General features: G+C 44.8%; 14 protein-coding genes across 14 annotated transcripts; 12 read left to right on the forward strand and 2 right to left on the reverse strand.

The window, feature by feature from the left end:
* Positions 1–202: 202 nt before the first annotated feature.
* TbgDal_VIII6470 (short-chain dehydrogenase, putative) lies at positions 203–1,627 on the forward strand (the record flags this gene model as incomplete). The annotated part of the gene is made up of 1 exon (XM_011777683.1): positions 203–1,627. One exon carries the CDS (start codon positions 203–205, stop codon positions 1,625–1,627), a length of 1,425 nt encoding a protein of 474 aa, XP_011775985.1.
* Positions 1,628–2,192: 565 nt separating this feature from the next.
* TbgDal_VIII6480 (short-chain dehydrogenase, putative) lies at positions 2,193–3,689 on the forward strand (the record flags this gene model as incomplete). The annotated part of the gene is made up of 1 exon (XM_011777684.1): positions 2,193–3,689. The coding sequence occupies one exon, from the start codon at positions 2,193–2,195 to the stop codon at positions 3,687–3,689; it is 1,497 nt and encodes a 498-aa protein (XP_011775986.1).
* A 549-nt stretch (positions 3,690–4,238) lies between these two features.
* TbgDal_VIII6490 (hypothetical protein, conserved) lies at positions 4,239–4,556 on the forward strand (the record flags this gene model as incomplete). The annotated part of the gene is made up of 1 exon (XM_011777685.1): positions 4,239–4,556. The coding sequence occupies one exon, from the start codon at positions 4,239–4,241 to the stop codon at positions 4,554–4,556; it is 318 nt and encodes a 105-aa protein (XP_011775987.1).
* Positions 4,557–4,862: 306 nt separating this feature from the next.
* On the reverse strand, positions 4,863–5,165 carry TbgDal_VIII6500 (hypothetical protein, unlikely; the record flags this gene model as incomplete). The annotated part of the gene is made up of 1 exon (XM_011777686.1): positions 4,863–5,165. One exon carries the CDS (start codon positions 5,163–5,165, stop codon positions 4,863–4,865), a length of 303 nt encoding a protein of 100 aa, XP_011775988.1.
* Positions 5,166–5,326: 161 nt separating this feature from the next.
* TbgDal_VIII6510 (RNA-binding protein, putative) lies at positions 5,327–5,866 on the forward strand (the record flags this gene model as incomplete). The annotated part of the gene is made up of 1 exon (XM_011777687.1): positions 5,327–5,866. One exon carries the CDS (start codon positions 5,327–5,329, stop codon positions 5,864–5,866), a length of 540 nt encoding a protein of 179 aa, XP_011775989.1.
* Positions 5,867–7,198: 1,332 nt separating this feature from the next.
* Positions 7,199–7,501, forward strand: TbgDal_VIII6520 (hypothetical protein, unlikely; the record flags this gene model as incomplete). Its single annotated transcript, XM_011777688.1, has 1 exon — positions 7,199–7,501. One exon carries the CDS (start codon positions 7,199–7,201, stop codon positions 7,499–7,501), a length of 303 nt encoding a protein of 100 aa, XP_011775990.1.
* A 1,030-nt stretch (positions 7,502–8,531) lies between these two features.
* Positions 8,532–8,897, forward strand: TbgDal_VIII6530 (ICP, putative; the record flags this gene model as incomplete). Its single annotated transcript, XM_011777689.1, has 1 exon — positions 8,532–8,897. The coding sequence occupies one exon, from the start codon at positions 8,532–8,534 to the stop codon at positions 8,895–8,897; it is 366 nt and encodes a 121-aa protein (XP_011775991.1).
* A 961-nt stretch (positions 8,898–9,858) lies between these two features.
* TbgDal_VIII6540 (hypothetical protein, conserved) lies at positions 9,859–10,398 on the forward strand (the record flags this gene model as incomplete). Its single annotated transcript, XM_011777690.1, has 1 exon — positions 9,859–10,398. One exon carries the CDS (start codon positions 9,859–9,861, stop codon positions 10,396–10,398), a length of 540 nt encoding a protein of 179 aa, XP_011775992.1.
* Positions 10,399–10,890: 492 nt separating this feature from the next.
* Positions 10,891–12,528, forward strand: TbgDal_VIII6550 (hypothetical protein, conserved; the record flags this gene model as incomplete). Its single annotated transcript, XM_011777691.1, has 1 exon — positions 10,891–12,528. The coding sequence occupies one exon, from the start codon at positions 10,891–10,893 to the stop codon at positions 12,526–12,528; it is 1,638 nt and encodes a 545-aa protein (XP_011775993.1).
* Positions 12,529–12,930: 402 nt separating this feature from the next.
* On the forward strand, positions 12,931–13,950 carry TbgDal_VIII6560 (hypothetical protein, conserved; the record flags this gene model as incomplete). The annotated part of the gene is made up of 1 exon (XM_011777692.1): positions 12,931–13,950. One exon carries the CDS (start codon positions 12,931–12,933, stop codon positions 13,948–13,950), a length of 1,020 nt encoding a protein of 339 aa, XP_011775994.1.
* Positions 13,951–14,023: 73 nt separating this feature from the next.
* Positions 14,024–14,344, reverse strand: TbgDal_VIII6570 (hypothetical protein, unlikely; the record flags this gene model as incomplete). Its single annotated transcript, XM_011777693.1, has 1 exon — positions 14,024–14,344. One exon carries the CDS (start codon positions 14,342–14,344, stop codon positions 14,024–14,026), a length of 321 nt encoding a protein of 106 aa, XP_011775995.1.
* A 590-nt stretch (positions 14,345–14,934) lies between these two features.
* Positions 14,935–18,171, forward strand: TbgDal_VIII6580 (protein kinase, putative; the record flags this gene model as incomplete). The annotated part of the gene is made up of 1 exon (XM_011777694.1): positions 14,935–18,171. The coding sequence occupies one exon, from the start codon at positions 14,935–14,937 to the stop codon at positions 18,169–18,171; it is 3,237 nt and encodes a 1,078-aa protein (XP_011775996.1).
* A 2,549-nt stretch (positions 18,172–20,720) lies between these two features.
* Positions 20,721–21,308, forward strand: TbgDal_VIII6590 (hypothetical protein; the record flags this gene model as incomplete). Its single annotated transcript, XM_011777695.1, has 1 exon — positions 20,721–21,308. One exon carries the CDS (start codon positions 20,721–20,723, stop codon positions 21,306–21,308), a length of 588 nt encoding a protein of 195 aa, XP_011775997.1.
* A 958-nt stretch (positions 21,309–22,266) lies between these two features.
* On the forward strand, positions 22,267–23,889 carry TbgDal_VIII6600 (cell division cycle protein, putative; the record flags this gene model as incomplete). Its single annotated transcript, XM_011777696.1, has 1 exon — positions 22,267–23,889. The coding sequence occupies one exon, from the start codon at positions 22,267–22,269 to the stop codon at positions 23,887–23,889; it is 1,623 nt and encodes a 540-aa protein (XP_011775998.1).
* Between the last annotated feature and the right edge of the window lie 719 nt (positions 23,890–24,608).

The following is a 24,608-nucleotide window of genomic DNA, read 5'->3' on the forward strand; positions in this document are numbered from 1 at the left end:
AAGTAGAAGGGTGACGCAATTCAACAATCTCATCTGCCATCTTACCACTGTGCAAAACCGTCATTCATCTCCCATTTATTGTCGCATCATCTGTGGAGAAGTGCAGAAAGAGGAACGAACGCACTAAAAGGTCCCCTAAGTAAGACAAAGCAAAAAACAAAAAAAGGACGACAGAACCACGGCGAATCAACACGACAAAGTGATGCATCTTGTGAGGAAGGGGAGAGTCGCCGTAGGCGCCAGTATCGTCGGGACGCTTCGCTTTCAGGCCGACAAAGTGTCAATTTTTCGCCATCATAGCACAACAACTCCTAGTCCAAGGACGACGCAACCAAAGATGCATACACTCAGTGAAAATAAAGCGGACGCCTCCGCCTACGCATTTGGTGACGATCTTGCCAACTACTCTTCTTTACGGCACAACTTCTACTTGTTACTGCACGGCCGGCGCATGTGGTTGCCGTTGGTCATGCTGGGTATATACAATGTTCTTGCGCCGCTGTACCTCACCACCTGGATCACTAATGCCCTTTATTGGAGTGGATGTATTTTACTGCAGCGCTACAGCGTGCGGGGACGAATGAACCGCCTCCGAAAGGACTTCACTGACCATGTTTGCGTTGTTACGGGTGGAACAAGTGGTATTGGGCTCTACACCGCCATGCAGCTGTGGGAAATGGGAGCTCACGTAGTGGTCGCCTCCCGTCCAGGAAAGGAAACAGAGACAAGAGAGTTTATTCGGAAAAACTGTCGGCTCCCAAAGGAGTCAGAGGAGGACACACCACTGGAACGCTTGACCTTTGTGTCGGTTGATTTATCAGATCAATTGGAGGTCATGGCAGCGGCCGCCCGCATTAAGGGAATGTTCGATAACCGCGTAGACTTGTTGGTGAATTCCGCCGCTGTGTGGCGCGAGGTGCCGAACGCAACGCGACAGGGTCTCGAAGAGCATATTGCAACCAACTTCCTTGGCCCATTCCATCTAACAGAGGCGTTACTGCCATCACTGCGTCGGTCACGTCGCGGCGGCCGCATTGTTTACGTTACATGTGCATCGCATAACGGTGTTCGTCGTGCCGATGTTGTTCGCGAGCGAATGACCCTGAAACCATCAGAAGATACACAGCAGCTAACGGCACGCTGCTACAGCGCGTCAAAGCTGGGTAATATTTACCATGTTCAGTCCCTAGCCGCGAGGCGCTACGAAGGTATTCCACTGAACACGCCTTCGGCTGACCTGCGGCCAGTGGATGTTTGTGCTGTTGATCCAGGGTTCTGTGCGACAGGTCACACATGGCGAGAGAGTCCACCATTTCTTGGCACGGGTTTGTTGGGCCGCGCCCTTCGCTCATTATGGATGAAGGACGGCTATGAGGGAAGCCAAACAGTAGTGAATTGTTGCGTGCGGGAAGATCTGGAAAGTGGCGGTTTTTACGCAGCATGCATGTGCATGCCGTCAGGTCTCAGTCGCCGGGCGCACGACTCCAAGAGTTGTCGCGAGGTGATGCAGTGGGCAATGGCGAAAGCAATTGCGAGGTACTACACCGTAAGGCCGCGAGCAGATAACAAAGGGGACACCAGCAACAGTGTTAGTAATAACCTTAGTAAGGTTAGCAGTGCGAACTGATCATTGAGGCAATCGCTGAAAGCCGTGCCAGGAGATGACACCTCATTTTTTCGTGGGTTTAAAGGGTTGTTGTTTTTTTTTTTTAATGAATACATACCGATTCGTTTAGTTTATCGTCACTGTCTATAACTTTCTTACTTTGTATTTTAATGTTTAAAGTACAGAACTGTGCAACGTTCCGATCAACAAGCGATCGGATTCAGTTCGTGCCAGAGGAGTAATGCTATGCAGTTGCATGTCATTCGTTTCTTGGCACACCATCACGTTGTAGACGCATGCGAGGCCGCGAGCAGCGCGTTCTGTTTTGTTTGGTGGCATCTATTCTTCCTCGTTCAAATCTTGTGCCACTCGCTGGTGTTGTTTGTTTGTTTTTTCCGTGACTTGTCAACAATGCAAGATGCGTACGCAGCTATAGTAGAGGACGTTCCCGTGTACATATACCGACACCAAAAACTCCATTGAATTGTGGAGAGACGAGGGTGTAGAGGGGAAATTGTTGGAAGGAACACTTACCATAACGTATCAACATAGACACGAAGAAAGACGGGAGTAGGGCGATTACCTAATGCCATTCCAGCTAAGCCGTCGTCTCGTGGTAGCTTCAGTGCGACAAATGCGCGTCAGAATTCCGTGCAGCCGATGTTATTGTTTGTACGAGAGCTGCCGGAGCTACCGACAGACGCCGTCTCTCTTTCCTCCACGTAAACTTTCCCAGGCAAAACAGAAGCCGTTGTTCCCTGGCATGTATCGCACGGTGAGACTGTTTGATGGTGAGCACACATACCATTACGGCCGGCACACCTACACTATCATGCGGGAGAGCCTCACATTTGCCATCATACCACTTGGTTGCGTAGCTGCTTATGCCGCCACTTACTTTGATCCCTTTGCGGCGGTTCCACTAGAACTTCAAGGGGCTTATCTCGTATTTCTTCTTATTGGTTCACGGTTGTACGCCCGCGGTCGCAGTTGTCGGACCGTAAAGGATCTTACGGGTCGCCATGCGGTTGTTACGGGCGGCACCAGCGGCATTGGGAAGGAAACGGCGGCCCGACTTGCTGCAGCGGGCGCCGATGTAACTGTTTTAGCCCGTAGCAGCTCCCATGCTGAGGCAGCGATAACCTACATAAGGCGTTCCGCTCATTGTGAAGGACAAGTGGTGCAATTTACCCCACTTGACCTCTCAGACTTTCTTGCAGTGCGCGATTACTGTAGGAGACTTCGTCATACCAACACGCGACTAGATATTTTGGTCAACTGCGCTGGGGTTATGCACCAACGGCAAGTGATGTCACGCTGCGGTGACGATGAACAGCTGGCTGTGAACCTGCTTGGGCCGTACCTATTGACAGAAGGACTCCTTCCACTTATCGCAGAGAGCGGTGGCCGGATTGTAAACGTTTCGTGCTCTGCCCATGTAGCAGTGAGAGGAAATATTGTGCAAACGTACCTTTCGGGTCGGGGGGTGTGGTCTCCACGAGTGCGTGGGAAGTTCGATGGACTTGAACAGTATGGGCTCACAAAACTTGGCTGCATTTACCACGCACAAGAACTCGCTAGTCGTTCCTACCACTCCACAACGAAAGGAAATGCATCATTTTGTCCAACCGATACGTCCCACCCCTCACTGGGCTCAAGTGCCATCAACAAAGGTAGTAACTTAAACCTTTATCATTACAAACATAACAGCGGCAACCGAGCGAGTAATAACAACGACAGCGGAGACGCGGGAGGTGATGATGAAGCTGGCGCGCCAAATTACACAACCTGTGTAGCCGTCCCAGGTGGTGTAGTGACTGGTATATACCGTTATGTGCCTCTTGCTGCCACATTTCGTTGGTTCCGTTGGATATACCTCCTCTTCATGCGTAGTGCCCGTGAAGGGAGTCAGACAGTAGTGGATTGCTGTCTAAGGGATGATATTGTGAATGGTGGGTACTATCAGAACTGTCGCTACGCACCCAGTGGACTTTCCGCCGCAGCCTGCAACATAGAAGAGCGGAAGAATGTTCTCACGTGGGTGAGACGTAAAATGCAACCATATATGCAATGGGATAGATAAAGTGCTTGAGCGGTAGGCTTATAAATGAATTTGGTGGTGAAGGTAAAGTTCAGTGTGTATGATTGTTTTACATGTTATTTGTTACAGATTCATTATTATTATTATTATTATTGTTGTTGTTGTTGTTGTTGTTGTCACTACTTTTTTTTTTAAAATCCGCGAACGAAATAAGAGTGAAAATGGACAGTGCCTTGTGAACCTAAAGTGCCACGTAGTGTTGTCGCTTAGTCTGGAGCTACATTGTATACCAAACACTTTCTCGCACCACTCGTTTCTTTTTTTTTGGTTTGGTTCGGTTTTGTCTTGCGTGTTCGGTTTCCTTTTCCCTCCTTTGGGTAAAGTATTAGCACGCTAAAGAAAAGATCAACGGCAGAGTCCCCCTTTTTTTGTTTTTGTTTTTGAATTGCTTTTAGCGGCGCGGAACTCACAAAAGTTCGCACAACCTAAACGCATACACAGCACATCAAAGTGGAAGAAAAAAAAAAGAAGGAAGACTTCAAAATAACAATAACAATTTAAAAGAAATAACAAGTAATACCAACTACAGCAATGGTAAAGTTGACTCATGAAGATACGCAGCGCATCAAAACTGCTTTTCTCTCTTATTCACAGGGTCAACCGAAGGTGACGGAGCAGATGATGGACCAACTTATTTGTGGTGCCATTCCGGGAATTTCATGGGAAGAACTTCAGGCAAAGAAGGGCCCCAAGGCAGCGCAGGGATATGACCGCAGCGCGTTCTTTTCATTGGTTACTTCTGACGACCGGTACGTGCAGTTTATTGTCGCCAACTTCCCCCCAGCACCTGAAGAGGAAAAGGCGCCGCAGGTCGATGCATTGGAATTGAAAACTGCAAAGGGTTTCTAAGTTGTGCAGTTGTGCCGGTGCCGGTGCCGGGAAGCGAAAAAAAAAAAAGAAGAAAAAAGGAAAGATTTCTCAAGAGGAGCTGCAGGAAGAAATGCGGATGAAGCGAACCCGTATGCGAACTAATGGGAAAATCACATACAAGTGAAGAGATGAATATATATATAGAGAGAGAGAGGAGTTGCTACGGCACTTGATGATACATATGTAAGTGAGCCAACTCATATGCGTGTACGTGCATGGATGTGTGTATATAAAGGAAAGTTAGGTGGAGTAAGAATTCATACACACGCACATATACATATATTTTTATTTATGGATATTTTCTGTGAAGGTGCTGGCTCCACTAAAGTAATAGAGGGAATGAGAAGGTTGGTTAGAGGAATAAGTGCCTGTACCTGAATGTGGACCTTGTATTGTTGTTGTTGTTGATCTTGTTTCCTTTTCCACGAACCCTTCAATATATACCACCTTCTTTCGTATATATATATATATATATATATATATATATGTGTGTGTGTGTGTACATGTATGTGTGTCTGAAAGGCATATAATAAAGCTTATATCAAATATGTTGTTGTTTTTTTTTTTTTTTCGTTGCTTATGGATCATCCCTTACCCGCGTTTCCGCGATCGTGTGATGAACTTTTCGTTCTATTTATGATAGCGGTTTCTACTGTATTTGTTAGCGACCCGTGGCTCTTGTTTATATATCTTTATGGGCATTTCCTTTTTTTTTTTTTACGTATATGTGATGAAGGAAGGATTGAACAATGGAAGACAATCTTGCGGCAGAAATTGCGCGAATAGAGGCGGAGTTGGAAGCGGACCGACAGCAGCGCGAAAAACAACAACAACAACAACAGCAGCAGCAGCAGCATCAAATGAGCATGCAAAACATGATGCCCAGCTTTGGTGTATCCGCAGTTCCACAACCAATGCAACATCAACATCAGCAGTCACAACAACAGTCACAACAGCAAATGGGTGTATTGCATGGGCAAGTCAGTGGTTCAACATCACATGCGCCTGGTCAACCTCACCATTTCTCAAAGGATAGCGATGGGCGATCCATTTTTGTTGGAAATCTTCCTAAAGGTGATAATGGCGGACCCACAACCACGCCAGAGGAGTTGGCGCATTTATTTGCCGACTGTGGTCCCATCCTCAACTGTACGTTACTGCGCGATCGCACAACTGGTGAGTTGAAGGGCACGGCATATGTTGAATTTTCCACTTACACCGGAATGGGTAAAGCTATTGATACTAAAAACAACACCATGTTCAAGGGTAGTACTTTAATTGTATGTTGACCGTGTGAGTTCCTTTACATAATGGGGCGCACTTTTATGTGTGCGTTCCCTTCAACTTCTCCCCACTTTTCCCCACTCCCCTCTACAAACAGGGGAACGAACTGAAGGGTGCGAGAAGAAGTGATTGAGTGAATAATAACAACAATAACAACAACAACAACATTTAAGTAAATAAATAAACAAATAATAGTGAATAGTAATAGTGGTAATACTAGTAGTGATTTTAATTTCTTTTCTTTTCTTTTTTTTTGTTTTTTTAAAAAAAAAGAAAATCAAAATCAAAATCAAAATAATAAAGAGAGTGAAAAACGTTAGCAGCATAATGACACAACCATTGAAAAATGCTTCACAACAAAAACAAACCAAACAATGGAAGAAAAATAATAATAATAATAATATACTGGCGCTAACAGTACATACACCACTAAATGAAGTATTGGAAACGGGGTGGAAAGAAAACTTTTATTTAATATATATATATATATATATATCAAATTACTGAGCAACAACAAAAATAACAATAGCAACAAAGAAATGCACTAAAAAACAAAAATAAAAAGAGAATATGGGGCTTTAGACCTCTTCTATCGTCACCCACCATAGATGGCTTAGATTCACAAAAAAAAAAAAAATAAAAGAAAGAAAGAAAGAATATTGGTACTGTCACCAAAATTAACAAATATAACAATGATAGTGCAACAGTATCATCCACCAACAAAATATATATAAATATAAATAGCACGCGCAAAAAAAAAAAAAAGAACATACACAAACATTGCGTAAATGCGCTCATTCACTTACTTGCAATCCCTCAGCCGCTCCCCTCCTCCTCTCTTCATTCTCCTCTCTCATTTTTTTTAAATATATATATACTCATGAATCAATGTGAAATCACTTCTTCTTCTTCCCACTCCTCCATTCTTTTTTTTTCTTTAATACTTCGATGGCTGAAAAGGTGACGAAAAAACGCTCATCATTCCGACCGGAACGAGCGCGTGGTGGACGTGGCGGCGGAGGGACCGGGCGGGGAGCTCAAATGCCTGATCCCTATCAAGCAATGATGGCACTTATGGGAATGGTGGCAGGCGGGGTAATGGCGCGTGGTGGACGTGGCGGTGGTCGTGGCAGTCGGGGTGGAAATTCGCAGCGTGTGATGGGTGGATTTCAACCCTTTCAATAAATTTATTTCTCCCCATCACCACCACCACCACCACCAGGCCTACTTGTCAATACTTCGGTATCGCATGATGTGAAGAAAAAAGAGGAATGGAAAAAAAAAAATGGAAAAGAGGAATAGAAGGAGAAAAGGAAGTGGATGGGTAGTGGAATGGAATGGAATGGAATGGGGGGACAATGACAAAAAAGCGCTGTTTTGACTGTTGTTGTCATTCGCGGCGTGTTATTGTTTTAATTCCAATAGCCCTCTCATCCTCGACCCCTTTCTTTCTTTTCGCTGTCCTGCTTTTCTTTTTTTTTTTTTTTTACAAAAAAGACAAAAAAACTTCTGCCTCTTCCTCTCTCTCCTTTTCTTTCCAGCTGCAGATGCCGTTGGGAGGACGAAGGTGGTACCGTAAGTCCAACACCGAAAGAAATACGGATCTAAAGTCAACGGTGTGTGGATGGTTGTGTGGATAATACGAAACTAACAAATAAAATGAAGGTGAAACAATGGGGGAGGGGGGTGGAGATTAAAAAAAAGAAAAAAGTGAAGGAGGGTTGAAGAATGAAGAAAGAAAGAAAGAAAGGGGGTAACTGGTGTGGGCGCGAGAGGAGAAAGTGTGCTGAGAATAGGAAAAGTTGAATGGAAAGACAAAACAAAAAAGATGAAAAGTGTGTGGTACAAGTGATGAAGGTGTGGCGAGAAATGTCCCGATGCGCCATCATCACATTTGTGTACCATCACTTCTCCTTCCACGCTTTAGTTTGTTTTGTTTGTTTGTTTTTGTATTCGCTCTTATCCCTCTTTCCATTGCTTCAATGATGCTGTGGTGACGGAGAACCCTCTTGGGGGGTCCGGTTGCGTGGCATCGCTGCCCTTCTAACCGTTTCTTTCAGCGTGGTATCTCCTTCACATTCCCGAAGCCTCTTATTTTGCCTTTTTAAAGAAAAGAAAAAAAGAGAAAAAAGATAGAAAGGTGTGGGGAGTGGAGAAGAATTGGAAAAGGGATAGCGAAAACTATGGAGAAGATAAGCGATGCAGGGAAACAAACTCACGCGTGCAGTTGCATGAGTGCCAGGTTGTTCAATCCCTTAACGAGAAGTGACAAAATAATATAACGAAAAGGGAAAAGGGAAATAAAGGAAACGAAAAGCATGTGACGGCAATATTTCCTCCCACTTCCACTTGCTGCATTTGGTACGTGCACCGCTCCATCAAACAAAACAGCTATGTTGATAATGTCACGAATGTGCAGGTGGAACACGGTGGCTTGTGATAACTCTCCATGTCATTGATTTTTGTTGCTCTTCCATTCCTCAACCCCTCCCGCTTCTACACTGTGCTTGACTTCTTTCTTTCTTCTTTTTTTTCTTTTCTTTTTCCCTCTCTCTCTCTTTCACTTTCACTTTCCCCTTTTGTCGTGACACACACACACACACACACACACACTTCACTAGAAAAGCTTTTTTGTTTTTTTTTCTCTCCGCGCAAGTTACCTAATACAATATGTCCCACAACCTATTTACTGAGGAAGACAACAACAAGACCATCCGTATGGTCATTGGTGAAACCTTCACAATTGAACTTGAGAGCAACCCAACCACCGGCTACACGTGGCTTCGTTCAGGTCTCGCCGGTACCGAACTCAGCGATTGCACCTTCGCCATCCAAAGCAAATTTAACAACCGTGCGCCTCATGATAACCACAAGAACCACAGACGCCTATTGGTTGGTGCGGGTGGCACGATGGTACTCGAAGTGAAAGCCCTTAAAGCTGGGAAGCACACGCTTTCACTCGCTTACGGACGCCCATGGGTTGGATTCAATGCCGCAGCCAAACGTTACAACATTCACGTCGAGGCCACCGCATAAATAAGGCGGTATGTGGAAGTGGAGAAGGAAGGAAATAAATAAATATATAAATATATATATATATATATAGGATTCTGCTTTTTTGTTTGTTTGTTTGTTTTTGTACAGATGTATAATCGTTTAGTGTACGGGGGGGGGAGGGGAAGAAGGAAGAGGGAAGAGGAAGTAGTACATATGAAGGGGAAAATAATTTTCTGCCCGCCTTCACTTTTATGTTTTTTTTCTTTTAATCAGCGAGAGCAGAACAAATTGAAGCAAAGAAATGAAAGTGAAAAATTAACAGTTTACGTGATTGCTCCCTGAAATAACATGAAAAGGAGGTTTTCCTTTTATATTTTTTTTTCCTTTGACTTTTGTACGATGAAGAAGGAAAGGGCATATCCGTCAAAAGGAAAAATGAGGAAAATCTAACTTCATCTGGAGGGGAAAGGGAAGGTGGAAAACTGAATACGCTACTTTGATGTCCTTTTTCCCCTTGTGTTCTTCCCTGTTTCTCCGTTGTTTTTTTTTTACCCCTTGTGTGGATGCTTCATATTATTATTTTTATTATTGCTATACCCTTGCTTCGCCTTAGGAAAAAGTTATACCAATGACATAGTGGAAACCAGAGGTGTGCAAAACAAAACGAGTAGGGAAAGGGGGTGATATGCTTTACTTTCTTCTGTTGTTATTTGCTGTTTCCGTTCTGCCGTTTGGAATGCCCGCTTTCCCTTCTTTTTTAAACTGCTTCAATTTAATAGCTTATGTTTACTCCATCCCGCCTTTTATTCTCGAATTTGAGCAGGCGTAACTTTCAGTTGCAAGGGTGACTGGAAGTGTCATTCAGTTGTACACAAGTCTTAACGCCCTAGCAATAGAAGAAATACCTACGTTTAACGCTAACCATAGCAAAGACAAAAGTAGAACAAGCGTCACGTTGGAAAAGCAAGTGAATTTGTTTGGAAACTTGGGGAGACGCGTAATGGAACGAATTGGTGAGTTTACCGTCATGGCATTTCATAATGTTCGCAATGCCGCTGCACTCCACGATCACTTCAAGAAGAAAAAGATTGACGCGGCGGTTATAGATGCAGCTTACATTGTGTCGCACCTTCACCTTTCCGTGGCTTTGCATCGCTTATCAACTGAGCCGCTTATCACAGAAAGCGGTGCCAAATCAGTTGCTTCTTCATCAACCGCTTGCGGCACATCTCTCGTACCAGAGCGGAAGGTTACCGCTCGCGATGTTTTTTCGTCGCTGTCGCACACTCGCAACCTCGACCGGGTGCTGGAGCGCCTTACTTGCGCAAGCACCACAACTGCAGTCGTCATTGTGTTGCATGCGCCATCGTCCCAGCATGTGGAGGGCGTTGCGGCATTTGTTGAAGGTGAACCGCATCGCTTGTCAGATAACAACCGTTACTGTAAAGAAGCGGCCGTGCGAGACTTTTATGGCGTCGGAGAAGCTGAGACGGGGCTTGAGGCGGCTGTCGTGAATCGGTTAGCCACAAGCGGTATTTGAGAAGATGTTGGGTTCTGTTGAAAAGTGCTAAAAGGTAGTGAGTGGCAGGGCGAAGCAATAGAAGGTGGGTCTAAAACCGAATTGTGGCGAGAAACGGTTCCATTGCGTGGCGGCAGAAAAGAAGGAATACAAAAAAAAATGGTTGTGGGCACCTGCGACGGCTACTGCAACTGCCATGATCACTTTGATGCCTCTCGTCACTACAAGGCCGGTTGTCGAGTTGTGTTGTGCTGCCGGGTCAGGACAAACGGAAAACGAATCGAGGAAAAGTTTCCGACCCCCTGTGTTTTTTACTGCCTTATTTTCCCCTCTTTCTTTTATTTATTTGCAACTTGAACCCTTCATAGGTTCCCACACGCACAAATTTCCCCCTTTTTTTTTTCTTCCTCACTCAACCCCGCGCGCAGTCGTTTCATTAGCAGGTAGGGTGGCGATTTCCCTCCCGTCCCTCACATATATATATATATATACATATACATATATGACCGGATAATGCCTGGGTGTCTTGAGGTACGTTACATTGGTGAGAGTCATGGCGTGGGTTCCTATACACTGAAACCAGCCAAAGCGGGGGATGTCCTTCTGCAGGAGTACCCCGTCGCATTTGCCAAGGCCCAAAGACAAGACGCACTGGAACCTCATCGCATCTGTGGCGGTTGCGGTATGATCCTCACCAGTCTAAAGGAGGAGTGCCGGCGCTTAGCGCTGCTCGCACTTGAGGCAACCACCGGAGGGTCATCGCAACTTGATGAGCGAGCGCACGGCAGTAGTAATGCATGTGAAGAGCAAAAATATGAGCATGAAGCAGTTGGTAATCGAGCGGGCGTCACGGAATGTGCTGTCGAAGCGCCGGAGCTGGCTGTTATAGTCTCACCTGACAAGTTATATGACACATTCAAGGACCATGAAATGTGGGAACACTTCCAGAAGGGGGTTGAAGCCAGTGACGATATACCAGAAGGCAGAGCCGATAGCGCGGAGGTTCGGTTTTGCAGTATGGAATGCAAGGAGCGCTGCCTTGGGGGCCGGGGCGGGCGTTTCGTGCTTCCACTGTTGCGGGAACCGCCATGCAACGAACTGCAGCTCACCTCTGGCGTAATGGAGGCACAAGGCATTGAAGATGTTGACAAGCTACGCACACCATCCGCTGATACAATCATGTACCAGTCAACAACCTTGACGGCTGAAGTCGCGGTGGAAGTGTGGCCAACCAAGGCCCATGCACTCGCTACGTTGGAGTTTCTTGCAGAAAAGTATAATGCACGATTGCGGCTTGTTCTGTTCATCCTTGCTCGCTTTCTCTCGGACATTCTTTCCACGGGCTCGGTGGCAGCTAACAAACAGTTTGAAGAGCGTCTTGGTGAAAGGGTGCAAGAATTTGTACAGCATTACGACGAGGGTGCGTCGCGAGGCCTATCACCCGAGCAGCGCTCGTTTCTTCGCTTCTCGTGGAAGTGCGTTTGCCGCTGGATAACTCTTTGCTGCGTGAATGAAGGAAAGGTAGCCACTGAAGTTGCAGGTAGCGAAGGTAAATTTTGTGAAGGACTATGCAGTGCAGAGAGAGTGTGCTCTAGCGCAGCTGAATGGTTCCCCCTCCAACTTTACCTACGTTGCTTTTGGGTAACAGATGCTAATGCACACATGTACGTTGTAGTTTCCCCGCTCTATAGCTTGTTATCCGAGAGGTTGCCAATACTGAGTGGCATATACCGTATCCAGAGCGAAACACATTTTGGCAAAGGCAGAGGTGAAAACGTTTGTGAGAACGAAGATTCCAACGTTGGTAGCGGGCGAGAGGTGGATCGTTTAAACCGTCAAATGAAAATACTCCAATTTCTGTTCCAAACTGTGGACCCGAACAGAGCTCACTCCAGAGGTGTGGCTCTCTATGATGCGGCGGCGAAGATAAACCATAGTTGCGCGCCATCAGTGCGATTTGTGCCGACCCATGGCGGGGTCAAGGCCGTCGTTGTGGCGTTGCGAGATATTCCCAGCGGCGAGGAGGTGAGGACGTCGTACATTGAAGTTGGGGCGTATCCCACAAACAAGGCACGGAGGGAGTTCCTGCTTAGCAGCTACGGGTTTAACTGTGATTGCCCACTATGCGTAACTGAATGTGAACCAACATAAGGTTTATTTATTAAACGTGCGTTTTGGTTGTTTGGATGGCGTGCTTCCTGTTCGCTCTCCGGTTCTCACGCGGACATGCGTGGTGGGTTTGTCGCGCGGCGAGGGGCGTTATTAGTTACATTAACTTACTTGATATTAACCGTAATAGTTACGCATGGTCGGGTAGGGCTCGTTGTGCTGCTTGTGCTAACGCTGCTCTCGATCGTCATTACAACTTTCCAAGGAAAAAAAAAACGCATACATACACATATCTTATCATTTAAATGTACTACGTTTACCGTTGTTGGTAGTATGAGGAGCTCTGCGCGCGCGTCCAATCCTATCGTGTGAGCAACTGCAACAAAGAAACATAAAAAGGTCACGCAAGTTGTGAAGTTAGTTTCTATTCGGAGCGTTCCGCGTATGGGGTTCAAGTGTCTCCTCTCATCACGCGCCCTTCTTCAGGTTACCGGGTCTGTTGCTCATGAATTCCTGCAGGGCCTCTTCACAAATGACTTGCGGCAACTCCAGCCCGGTGGCAGCCTGTGGGGATGTTTTCTTCACCACACGGGTCGCGTTATGTGCGATGCCTATCTTTACCAATCGACTCGCACGCCCGAAGGACAGGCAACTATTATGATTGATGTGCATTGTGGCGTTGCGGACACCCTGTTGGAGCACCTGAAAGAGTACCGGATGCGCAAGAAGTTAGAAATACGGAGTGCAGCCGAAGAGTTGGTGGTGGTGGCTGCTGCAACGATTGGAAATTCGATCTCGTCTTGCGGAGACAGTGCTGGAAGTTCCCCATCATCATCGTCGGCAACATACGGTGGGGACCAGGAACTTAGTGGCCCACAAGGTGTGGATTCATTCGATACCTTGGCGGAGACATTTACTGACCCACGCAGCTTCGCTCTCCCAGCCACTCTTCGGAAGATGATTGTTCCTCGGAAAGGTGCCCCACCCACTCTGGACTCAGAGAAATTGTACAAGAAGTTTCTGTACGCAGCCGGCGTAGGTGAAGGACCCGAAGTGTTCAGGCCTTCGAAAACACTACCCTTTGAAGCAAACACTGACTTGTTACGAGGCGTAAGTTTTCACAAAGGCTGTTATATGGGACAAGAGCTCACTCACCGTACTCATGTAATGCTTGTCACACGCAAGCGCACAGTACCACTGTTCCTTCAGGGGGAACTGTTTGACGGGAAGGAAGGCGAAAAAACACCGCATGTTGAGGGGACGTTGGTGATCGGCAACCAGAAGGTTGGTGAGGTTCTCACTGCATGTGGTAACGTTGGGCTCGGGTTACTGCGTTTGAACCACGTGGACATCACGACGCGAAGCTTTCCGGGGTTGTCACTGAGCGATGGCACAACTGTCGATGCGAGAATCCCTGAGTGGTGGGACGAAAAGGAGCTACGCAAAGTCCTCACCAAATCATGATGGTGGCTGAAAGACAGAACGGGGTTGGAGGAGGAATGGGTGGTGTTTTTTTTTTGATCCGCTCTACCAAATTTTACTCTCCTACACACAAATATACGAACATTTGAAATGGCGCGGAGAACGGGCGCTTTCGTGCCCGACTAGCCGTGAGAAAATTTGGTCCTGTGGTGTTTTTCCCCAGCACCACCACGCCCATTGCCTTGTTTGTTCTCACTAAATCTATTGTCAGAGTGTATTTTTTCTCAGTGTTGTTACTCTTGAATGAAGTGTATGGAAATGATGAAAGTTGACATTGTCCTTGCTGCCGACCCTTTTTTAAACATTCCGTATTCTTTTTGTTGGCGTGGTCGTGCTGTTGCAACCACCATGCAAATACAGGCGAGGGAGTATGCATTGGAGAATACCCCCAGAATAGCGACGTGGCGGATACACATCCTAAGGCATATATATATATATATATATATATATATACTTTATAACTGTATTTACGTGGGTGCTTGTGTTGGCGTTTGTAGCGTGAAGTTCAGTGGGAGTAAATGTGAAGGTGATGGGTAGAGCCATATTCTAAGTACCGTGTTACTCTCACATTATTCTTTCTCTTCCTTCTGCTTTGCTAACTTGTTAAACGCATTTTAAACACGCATTTTGCTTATCGAAGGTAAGAAGAACCAAACAAAGGTGACGGTGGGTGGCCACACAGAAGTTAAGGATTTCGCTCCGGCGCGCGCACCTCGCTGAACAAGGACGCCACACATAACGGGCTAGCCAAAAAGGGGGAAAAGTGAGGCTGACGGAGGCACGCTTCCCTTCCATCGTTCTGGTTGGTTCTCCTGGTATCGCTCACTCTACCTGCATTCTCCTTCACCCCCTTACCAGGCCATTCTACTGGAAAACAGAAGGGACTTGGCTTACTTACTTTTCCTTTATCTAAGAGCGCCGTGAAGGAGCCAAGGGAGTAAAACGACAGTGTGGTTAAAAAAAGTGATGGGCTGTGGTGCCTCCAGCAGGGTTGTGGAATCCGATGACAGGGAACGGCATAAATCACCACATTCCGCAGCCGAATGTTCGCCTAAGCTGGGCGCCGCTGAGGTTTCCCCTAACGCCAAACTCAAGGAGGTTCCGTCTGTTTCAACAAGCGTCATCGAAGGCCTGAAAGGACACCAGGGGACCTTCGTCATGTCGAAGTTCTCCAATGATAGCATGACTACAAGCGCATCGTATCTCAATCAGCCAAACACCAATGAGGCTTTACCTCCCATCCAAACCGCAGAAGCTTCCTTTGCTCCGTCGGACGCCGCTGACTCCACAAGGGGAAATGGGAGATCGCCCTTCGCGTCGAATTTTACCGACAGCAATGTGGCTACCAGTTTTCTTAGAATCCCGCATTTAAACAGTGAGGTTGATTCGGACGCGAGGTTTAGCAGCAACGCATTTGGAAGCAGATGTCGTTCCGGCTCTGTGGTGAGCACTGGCGTGTGCAACGTACCCATACTTCCAACATTTTCCCATTGCAATAGCAGGGATTCACGTTTTCAAAGCCCATGTGGAGTAAATAGGTGTGACTCTTACAGTCCAACGGCTCGTCCTCATGAATGTTCACGCCGCTGTGGTTGGGGGGAGTACGAAACGCTGAGACGACTCAGTATTAATAACAGCATGGACGGCACTAACGGCACCATAGCAGACACAGCAACCACAGCCAGCAGCGTAGAACACTCCAATAATTATGCGGGGCATCGTTATAGTTTCATAGGGACGGACTGTGGGTGTAGCAGCCTCTTTTATGACCCATGTGAGAGGTGCAGCCGTTGTATACTCGACACGGAGGCGGTGTACCGATGCGATTTATGTATGCTGATCTTCTGCACTGACTGCCATGCGGAAATTGGGGCGGCACTGCACAGACACAAACTAACAAGCTTCAGGCGCGCCGTAAATAGCAATGTGACTGACTCATTCCTCATCAACAAGGGGAGAAATAGGGACGGGAACAAAGTAATCAATGAATATGTGGTGATAAAGGTGCTTGGAAGGGGGTCACACGCGAAAGTTAATCTCGTGCAACACCACCAGGATCGTACGTTTTATGCAGTGAAAATATTGCGATGTGACCGTACCAAAAAAATACATCATGGGATCGTTTCGAAGTCCAGCACCGCCAGTGATGATGACCTTCTGCGCGAAATCGCGGTTATGAAGTTTGTATCACATCCCAATCTCATTAAACTGAAAGAGGTGATAGATGACGTTGAATCGCATAAGGTGTACGTAATCATGGAATACTGTGCCAAGGGACCAGTTCATGTTCACGGTGAGCCGCCGCTACCCCCAGAGAAGGTGAGAAAATACGGATGTGACATACTATCCGGCCTGTTGCAACTCCACGCACAGTATCTTTATCACTGGGATATTAAACCGGCCAATTGCCTTGTTGACGACAATGACGTCGCGAAGATAGCTGACTTTGGTGCTTGCGGTAGCTCGACGCGAACCTGCAAGGTTGGCGGCACTCCCGCATACAGCTGCCCCGAACAGTTTGCTGGAACGCACATTGGAGGCCATGTTGCAGATAGTTGGGCTTTTGCCATGACGTTATATCAAATGTCACATGGCACCCTCGCGTATAGCACTACCTCCATTTCCAGCTTGAGGGACAGTATGCTAGATCCAACACCGCTACCCATTCAAGAAGGAGTAGAGCCCGAGTTGAAGGATTTATTGCGCCGAATGTTAAATAAGGATATGTCGCAGCGAATGATGCTACACGATGCTATGAAGCACTCGTACTTCAGTGGATATGTGACGCAAAGTTATACAACAGTCGAGCCTTCCAATGAGTCAGCGGAGTGCATCACGGAAGACTTGTACGCCCGTGCACAGCAAGCAGTGCTTCGAGGGAAACGGGTCGGTGATTTCTTTCATGGCGTGCAGTTTGTGCGGAGAATACGCCGCATGATGGTTCGTCATATCAACACGCACGACGTGGACGATGATGATTTTTTCCCTGAACTACGAGAGGCATCCTCATTGGAGAGTACCCAACGTTTAGTGACCAACGAAGCTGACATACACGAAGTGCATAAGATAGTCAGTAGTTTCGTCGGGGATGCTGTGAAAGGAGCGCTTCGAATTGACGGAATCCTCATGACTACACTTCATTCCTTCGTAGCGGAGGCGGCACCGTTGGTTTCGAAGCTGTGTTGCAGCAATAACAAGCTCACGTGTGTGGGAACGGTTGATTTCTCGAAGTTTCAACACCTTCGCGTGCTGCAGATTTGTGAAAACTCGCTCAGGCAATTTCCACTGGATGTTCTCCACGCCCCTAGGTTACAGTTCCTGGATTTATCTCACAATCATATCAAAGACATACCGCCCGCGCTCACCTGCGCCCGGGAACTTCAAACATTGTGCATGAACCACAACCAAGTGGCATACGTGGGTTGTAACGAGTGCGGTGCATCCGTCCTCTCAGGAGAATCTATGCAAAAGGTGGTGCTGACTGCCAACCCATTGCGCCATCTACCAGCTGAGATCACATCATGTTCCAAGTTGGAGTTAATTTTAGACGATGCCCCATCGCTGTTGGAGGAGTGGTATGCATCAATTAATCAGTCGACAAGTGTGAGTATTACGTGGAACGACATTTATCCTTGTCGAGTATACCCCGAGGTGCCACTCTTCGTTGCTTCTAAAAGCATTAAACTATATAACTTGACTATACTAGAGGCACTCGGCACGCGTAATGTTGTGTTGACACAATTCGAGTCGTGGCTCCCCACAGGTGAAGTGAATTCTGCTGCAATGGAAGAGCACGTTCGACGCCGGCAGAAGGAGTCAGTGAGGGTTAATGGAAATGATAGCGAATGTGAAATTCGCTCGCCAGTCGTTAGAAAGACGGCAATGAATGTCGGGGATTGTCTTCCCATACCGAATATTCTCTCTAAATCAGTTTGTCGGTTCCTCCATAGTTACTTTATATTGGAAGAGAAAACCTCCTATACAGTATCTGCCTACGGAGCTCTCAAGAATTATCTCACAACATGTCTCGGTAGAAATGAAAGTGTTGTTGTATTTCTCGATGAGCGGAGGGATTCACAAAATACCCGTGATACAATTGTTGCAGTTTTGTGTGAAGTACTGATGGCTGCGAAAGGGGGTAAGAGAACACTGAGTGGTTGCATCAGCGATGTAGTTGATGCGACGCGGGGGCTCTACGCGTGATGGTCCGTATTCGTTTCGATAATATGCGGTGCCAAAGAGGGTAATGTAAAGAGAGAGAGAGAGGAGGGGAAACAAAAAAGCAATAAAGAGAAAAAATAATAATGATAATAACAATAAAAATGCGCGGTTTATTCAAGTGCAGTTTGCAAAACGGTTGCGGTCGTATTGCTTTTCAGTTACCGTGGATGTGGAAGGGTTCCGCATCTGCATTCCCACTTTGTATGTGTATTTCTCAATGTGTATTTATGTGTTCATGTGTACGTTTATGTCTGTAGTCGCAGTTGATATGCAAGTTGGGAGCCATTTGGTTCTTGTGACTGCCGTTGGTCACCTTTATTTGTTTGTTTTTGCGTAATGTGCCTGTTGTTTTTTTGTTTTGTTTTTGTTTTTGTTTTTGTTTTTGTTTTTTTTTGTATCTTTTCCCTTCCGCCTCCACCTGTCGCACACCTCTCTTTTATTTATTTACTTATTTTTGTTTGTATCGAGTGATTTGTGACGAAACGCTGTCCTTTATCGTGAGGGGTTCTTGTTGTTTTTTTTTTTGCATTTACTATGGAGAAGTGAATCAAAAGGAAAATAAGAGCAAAGGTAAAGAAAAGTGTATCGAGGAACAAATACTGCATGTACACCTGTTGTATTTGTGTTTATTTTACTTATTATTTTTTTTTTGGCATTTTATCATTTTAGTGCGGAGGGCACGGTGCGGTGTGGTGTGATGTGTCCCACGAGCCTGGGTAACATATATATATATATATATATATATTTATTTATTTATTTATTTATTTATTTATTTATATTATTGTCATTAAAAATACAACTATATGTTACACATGTATTCCAGAAAGAAAATGAAAGGAAAGGAAAAAGAGGGGAAGAATAAGTGCATGTATTGCACAATACCACATCCATTTATTTGTTTGGTTTATTTGCCTTGAGCGTCACGGAGAATAAATGTTTAAAGTGTTATTGTGTGTGTGTGGGGGGGGGGGGTATTGTTATTATTGTGTGAAGAGGACATATTTGTGTAATGACGTCTAGTGAGATGATCCAAGTCCTTTTATGTATTTAATTTAATTTAATTTAATTTATCTTCCCTTGAACCACGATGTGTTTCTCTCTGCTCTTCACTTCACGTTTACAATTGGCGAGTGCTTTCCTTTTTCTTTGCTCGTATGCGCTACTGTGTGCGTGTGCGTAATATGTATGTCCCCCGTTTTTTTCTTTCGTTAATTTTATTTATTTGTTTTTCCCTTTGAGCGTTTACGAAAACAAAAGAAAATAAGTAAGTAATCGTGTCGGCGCGCACTTGGTTTCGATCGGACGATGTTAAAAGAAAGTGAAAGGATTTTTTTATTTTTTGCTCACGTCTGTGTTCGTGTGAATTCTAGACAATTTTTATTTTTATTTTTTTGCTTGAATGAAAGAGAGAATAGTAGAGCGCGACAGGAACGAATCGAGATAAAGGGTTGTTGTTGTTGTTTTTTTCCAAGTGTGAGTTAATAAAATACAAACACGACTCGTTACTTTATTATAATTTCCCTTCCCTCTTCATCCCTTCCTCCTCAGTGTTGATGCACGTGTGTTTTATCATATTTTTTTTTATTAATATTATATTTATTTACTTCGATTACTTTAATTTTTTAAAGTCACGCATGCGTGACGCGGTGCACTACGACTTATTTGCATAATATATATATATATATTATGTGTTATATCTTGATATGAATATTTATGTGCGCGTACGTTGAATTATTATTATTATTATACGAGTGTGACGAACATATAACGGAGTGAAGTGAAACAAGCCCGCATGTGTTAACCCAAATTGCAGCACTTTAACACGACTAATAATAATGATAATAATAAATATTATTATCATTATTGTTATTAACGCCGGGGCTAACTGTTGCTGCAGCCCCGGATCCTATCTTATCGTCGTATATGTTTATCTTTTTACTTTTCTTTTAAAAAAAAAAAAGATAATAAAGCAGTATTTATATATAAGTTCTTCCCTCCAGATTATTTTTTGTTACCTTCTTTTTAATTATTATTATTATTATATATATTATCTCCTCTTTCCCCTTTCATTCAATCTCATTATCAACATCATTGCTGTTAACAACATTTCTTTTATGTGTTTATGTTTACTTTTTACGTATTCGTTTCGTGCTTACTTGAGTTTATGGGTGAATTAACCAGACTGGTGTTCTGTATTTGTTTATGTGAGTGTGTATAATTTAAAGAAGAAAATGGTTGAAATATGAATAAAGATATAAATATTTGAATGATGAATAAATAAATAAATAAATATATGCGTGTGTATGTGTATGTGTATGTGTCATCCATTACTTTTTGCTCTCCGCGTGGTGGTTGAGGAGTGAGAGAAAAATTAAAAAGTTAATAGAGAGAAAAGTGTACAGGTATCTGAGAGAATGCACTGATTTGATCCTATGAGGTGCATTTTGTTATATAAACTCAATTGCGTATGTATGGGAACGGGAGGGAGTGAAAAGCCTGATTTCTTTCAATAAATAAATATATAATATGATATGAAAGTTATTTGTTTCTTTTTTTTTCTATTATTATTATTATTATTATTTTGCAATACTTACATCGTTTCGTTATATGTGTTTGATCCCTTCACTATCCCTCTCATTCAAACTCCCACAACTTTTCTTCGGGCCATCAACCCTCCACTTAAATATGTCACTTCTTCGTTTTATTTTTGTTTTGCTCATAACCTGCTGCTGTTTTGGGGTTTTTATTCATTTTATCTGCTCAATTTATTCATAATCACTTCTCTTCTATTCTATTTTTGTTTCTTTCTTTTCTTTTTTTTGTCGTTTGACATTTCTTTTTCGTTCTTATTGCTGTTAGGTACCCGCAATTGTTTTAGTTTGTATTTCACTCACCTCGCCAGAGCGGCATCTTCTTATTTTGTTTTATTAGTTCTTTCCCCCTCGTTGTCTCTCCTTGGCTTTTCAGCTACTCCAAGAGACAAACAAGAAACAAAAAAAAAAGAACAGAACAGAACAGAAAAAAATATATTATTAAAAACAAAAACAAAAGCAAAAAAAGAAAGTAAAAGGGTCACTTTATCTTTTTGTAAACTTCTTCACTTTGATTTCCACTTGTAATTAATTGACCTTCCTGTTTCATAGTTCCTGCTCCCTTGTACCTGTTTATTATTATCATTATTACTAGTAGTGTTTGTATTGTTGCGGCTTATTTGCCTTCACGCTAGTAACTTCGAACCGTTGACGCACGGATCTCATTGATTGATTGGGGAGTTATATATATATATATTCTTCCCTATCAAAAATTAAAAAAGAAGGAAGAGAAAAGAGTATATATTGTTATATAAAGGATTTTAACAACTAAAAGTAAACAAAAGGAGGAAGGGAACCCCGGCGTTTGTTATCAACATACGACGACACGTGAATTCAAGCAAACACCACATATATATTCCCTCCGTTTTTTGTAGGTTTTTTTTTGCCTTTTGGTTTTGGTTTTTTTCTTTAAAAAAACAAATCAGAAGAAAAGGCAAGGAAGCTTACCCTACAGAAGGAGGCTAATTGAAAAGAAAAAACCAAATCGGAATAAGTAGGTAAAGGGAGGGTCAGAAAAAAAAAAAAGAACAGAAGAACAAAAAAAAGGGAAATACCCTTAGTTTTTGGTGAAGTGAGAGAGCCCTGTAGTTTCATTTTTTTTTTTTCAAATATATATCACGAAGCGGTACAGCGAAAAGGAAGGGAGAAGGAGAAGAAAGACTTTATCGAGTTTTTTTTTTTCGTTTGCTTTATATCACTTTTGTCGTTGTTTTGTCCTGAGGTGCTTGGACGCGTAGTGCGAAAGAAATTAATTTCAGAAGGGAAACCGAATCGACAGGTAGCGGATAAGCCCATTTGCTGTTGTTTTACATCTTTTTAATTCACTCCGTTATTTGTAGAAGCAGAGGATCGTGGTTGACTTGTTTGTGGTTTTTTTTTGTTTGTCTGTTTGCTTGTTATTGTGTGTGAGTGCATTTGTGCGTTGTAAACTGTTGGCGGGTGAACGAAAAAATAAATCAATAAATAAAGGAACGGATAGGGGTAGATGAACTTCGAGTTGAGCATCAACACCCCTACGCGTCCCACGCGTTGGGTTTCCAACGAAACGCCATCACCTCCGGTGAACATTTCCTTCTCGACTCCGGACCGTTTCATTTCCGATCGGAATTCACAGGATAATTCCATATCACATTTCTTCCTCACAACAAAAGAGAATGTTGTGCCACTGCGTACCGCCTCAGGTCAGAGGGCCCATTCCTCAGTGATGGTGACGCCGCCAAATCGTGGCACGACGGTTGGTGGTGGTGGTGGTGGGGCCTCTGCTCCACCCGTCTTTGGTGGTGGCGGCGGCAGTAGTGGTGGTGGAAGCCCCAGCAAATCTGCCAAACGTGCCGCTCAATGTAGTTACACATGTGCACCAGAACTCGGTACGGAACCATACACAAATAAACTTGCCCGTACACTTTTCCCGGGCACCCAGTCTACTGTTTTGGGGATTAACAGTCAGGTGCAACCGCGGCCCGCACCAGAAACAGAGCAGGAGCGGTACAGCAACTCGCTGGGTGTGGTATTCGAGGAAAATCGGGCAAGGAATTTTATGTCAAGAACGTTCCGGGTTATATCGCGAGCTCCAGAGCGTATTCTCGACGCGGTGGATATGATAGACGACTTTTACCTTCAGCTCATGGATTGGTCCGCAAAGGACGTCCTCGCTGTGGGGTTGCAAGGGTCTGTCTACCTGTGGTATGAGAAAACATCTAACATTGCGCAGCTCCCGTGCCAACGGCCAGCCAACGGGATCATTTGCGGTGTTAGTTGGAGTGAGGATGGAAATCACTTAGCCCTGGGCGCTGACGACGGCTCAGTGGAGATTTGGGATGTAGAGGCGGAGCGCATTACGCGCCGATTGCATCAACACACGGATCGTGTGGGGGCTCTCTCATGGAATGGAAGCGTCCTTTCAAGCGGCAGCAAGGACACAACCATTCGTATTAATGATCTACGGGACCCTCTAGGCACATGGACGCTGCAGGCTCACCGGCAAAGTGTGTGTGGTTTGCGCTGGTCACCTGATGGATTGCGCCTGGCAAGTGGTGGAAACGACAATCAACTTCTGCTCTGGGACATGCGCACTTTATCCATGAACTCAACACCCTCCATGTTACTCAATAAGCACACAGCAGCGGTAAAAGCAATTGCGTGGAATCCAGTGCAACACAATCTTCTGGTTAGTGGCGGCGGTTCTGATGACAAGATGTTGCGCTTCTGGAACACGTCGACCGGTGAGTGCATAAGCAACTTTAACGCAGAAAGCCAGGTGTGTGGCGTACTGTGGAACCATGGCGGTACAGAACTTGTAAGTTCCCATGGCTATTCCCACAATCGCCTTACAATTTGGAAGTACCCAACGATGCGGCGCGTTGCGGACTTGGCAGGGCATACGTCACGTGTTCTGCACATGTGCATGTCAACTGATGGGGAGGTGGTGGTATCCGCAGCAGCTGATGAGACAATTAGGTTTTGGCGTTGCTTCTCCCCATGCGAACAAACAAATTACTGCCGAACCCGACACGAGAGCCATCGTGACCCGAATTGCGTACCACCCGGACTGGGGGTAAATGCGCTTCAGTTGGACACAAGCCTGCGTAATGAGCTCCCCTTGCGCTGAGGAAGCCCGAACGCGTCACGGCTCTGGATCGTCATCTGACGCTATACGTATATGTTTTTAAATACATGACAAGGATATCAGGGCGTAAAATATTCATTAAAAGGAAGAGAAACGGTGACGTCAGGAAATGGAAGTGAATTGCTCTAAAGTTTTGTACAGTAATGTTGGAGTGTCAGGCCACTTGGAAGGGGAGCGCGCGGAAAAGTGGTGAAAGCAACGAAAGAAGGAAGAGGAGGGGGTTTGTATCGTTGAATGGCGAGTGGGAAATTGGAAGGGCTGAGAGGAATGATTGCACGGCGAGAAGAAGGAGAACAGAGCGGAATCTGAACTTTCGGTGCCCCACCCTTCCCTTCCCTTCCTGAACCGCATCCCCCAATTCCCACTCGCAAGGGAGCATGCAAAAGCGTACAATTGTATATATGTACATATAAATGACTGTATGGGCTGTATAGGTGATTGTAAAGATCAATGTCTATATATATATATTTATATTGTCTATGACATTTGCGCGTATGTGGCTGAGTGTGTGGAATGCGGTCAATGTGCCAATGATTATCGCCCGCTTTTAAAAACTCCCATTAACTCATCCCATGCATTCCACATTTTCTTACCACACTCCCAAACGTTAGCTTTCTCTCTCATCATGTTTTCTGCTCATGTTGAACTTGTACCTGTACGTTTCTTTTTAAAATGAAAAAAATGTGGTACCTTACAGCTCA

The sequence above is a fragment of the Trypanosoma brucei genome, chromosome 8 (assembly GCF_000210295.1).
Source record: "Trypanosoma brucei gambiense DAL972 chromosome 8, complete sequence".
Lineage (NCBI taxonomy): Eukaryota > Euglenozoa > Kinetoplastea > Trypanosomatida > Trypanosomatidae > Trypanosoma > Trypanosoma brucei.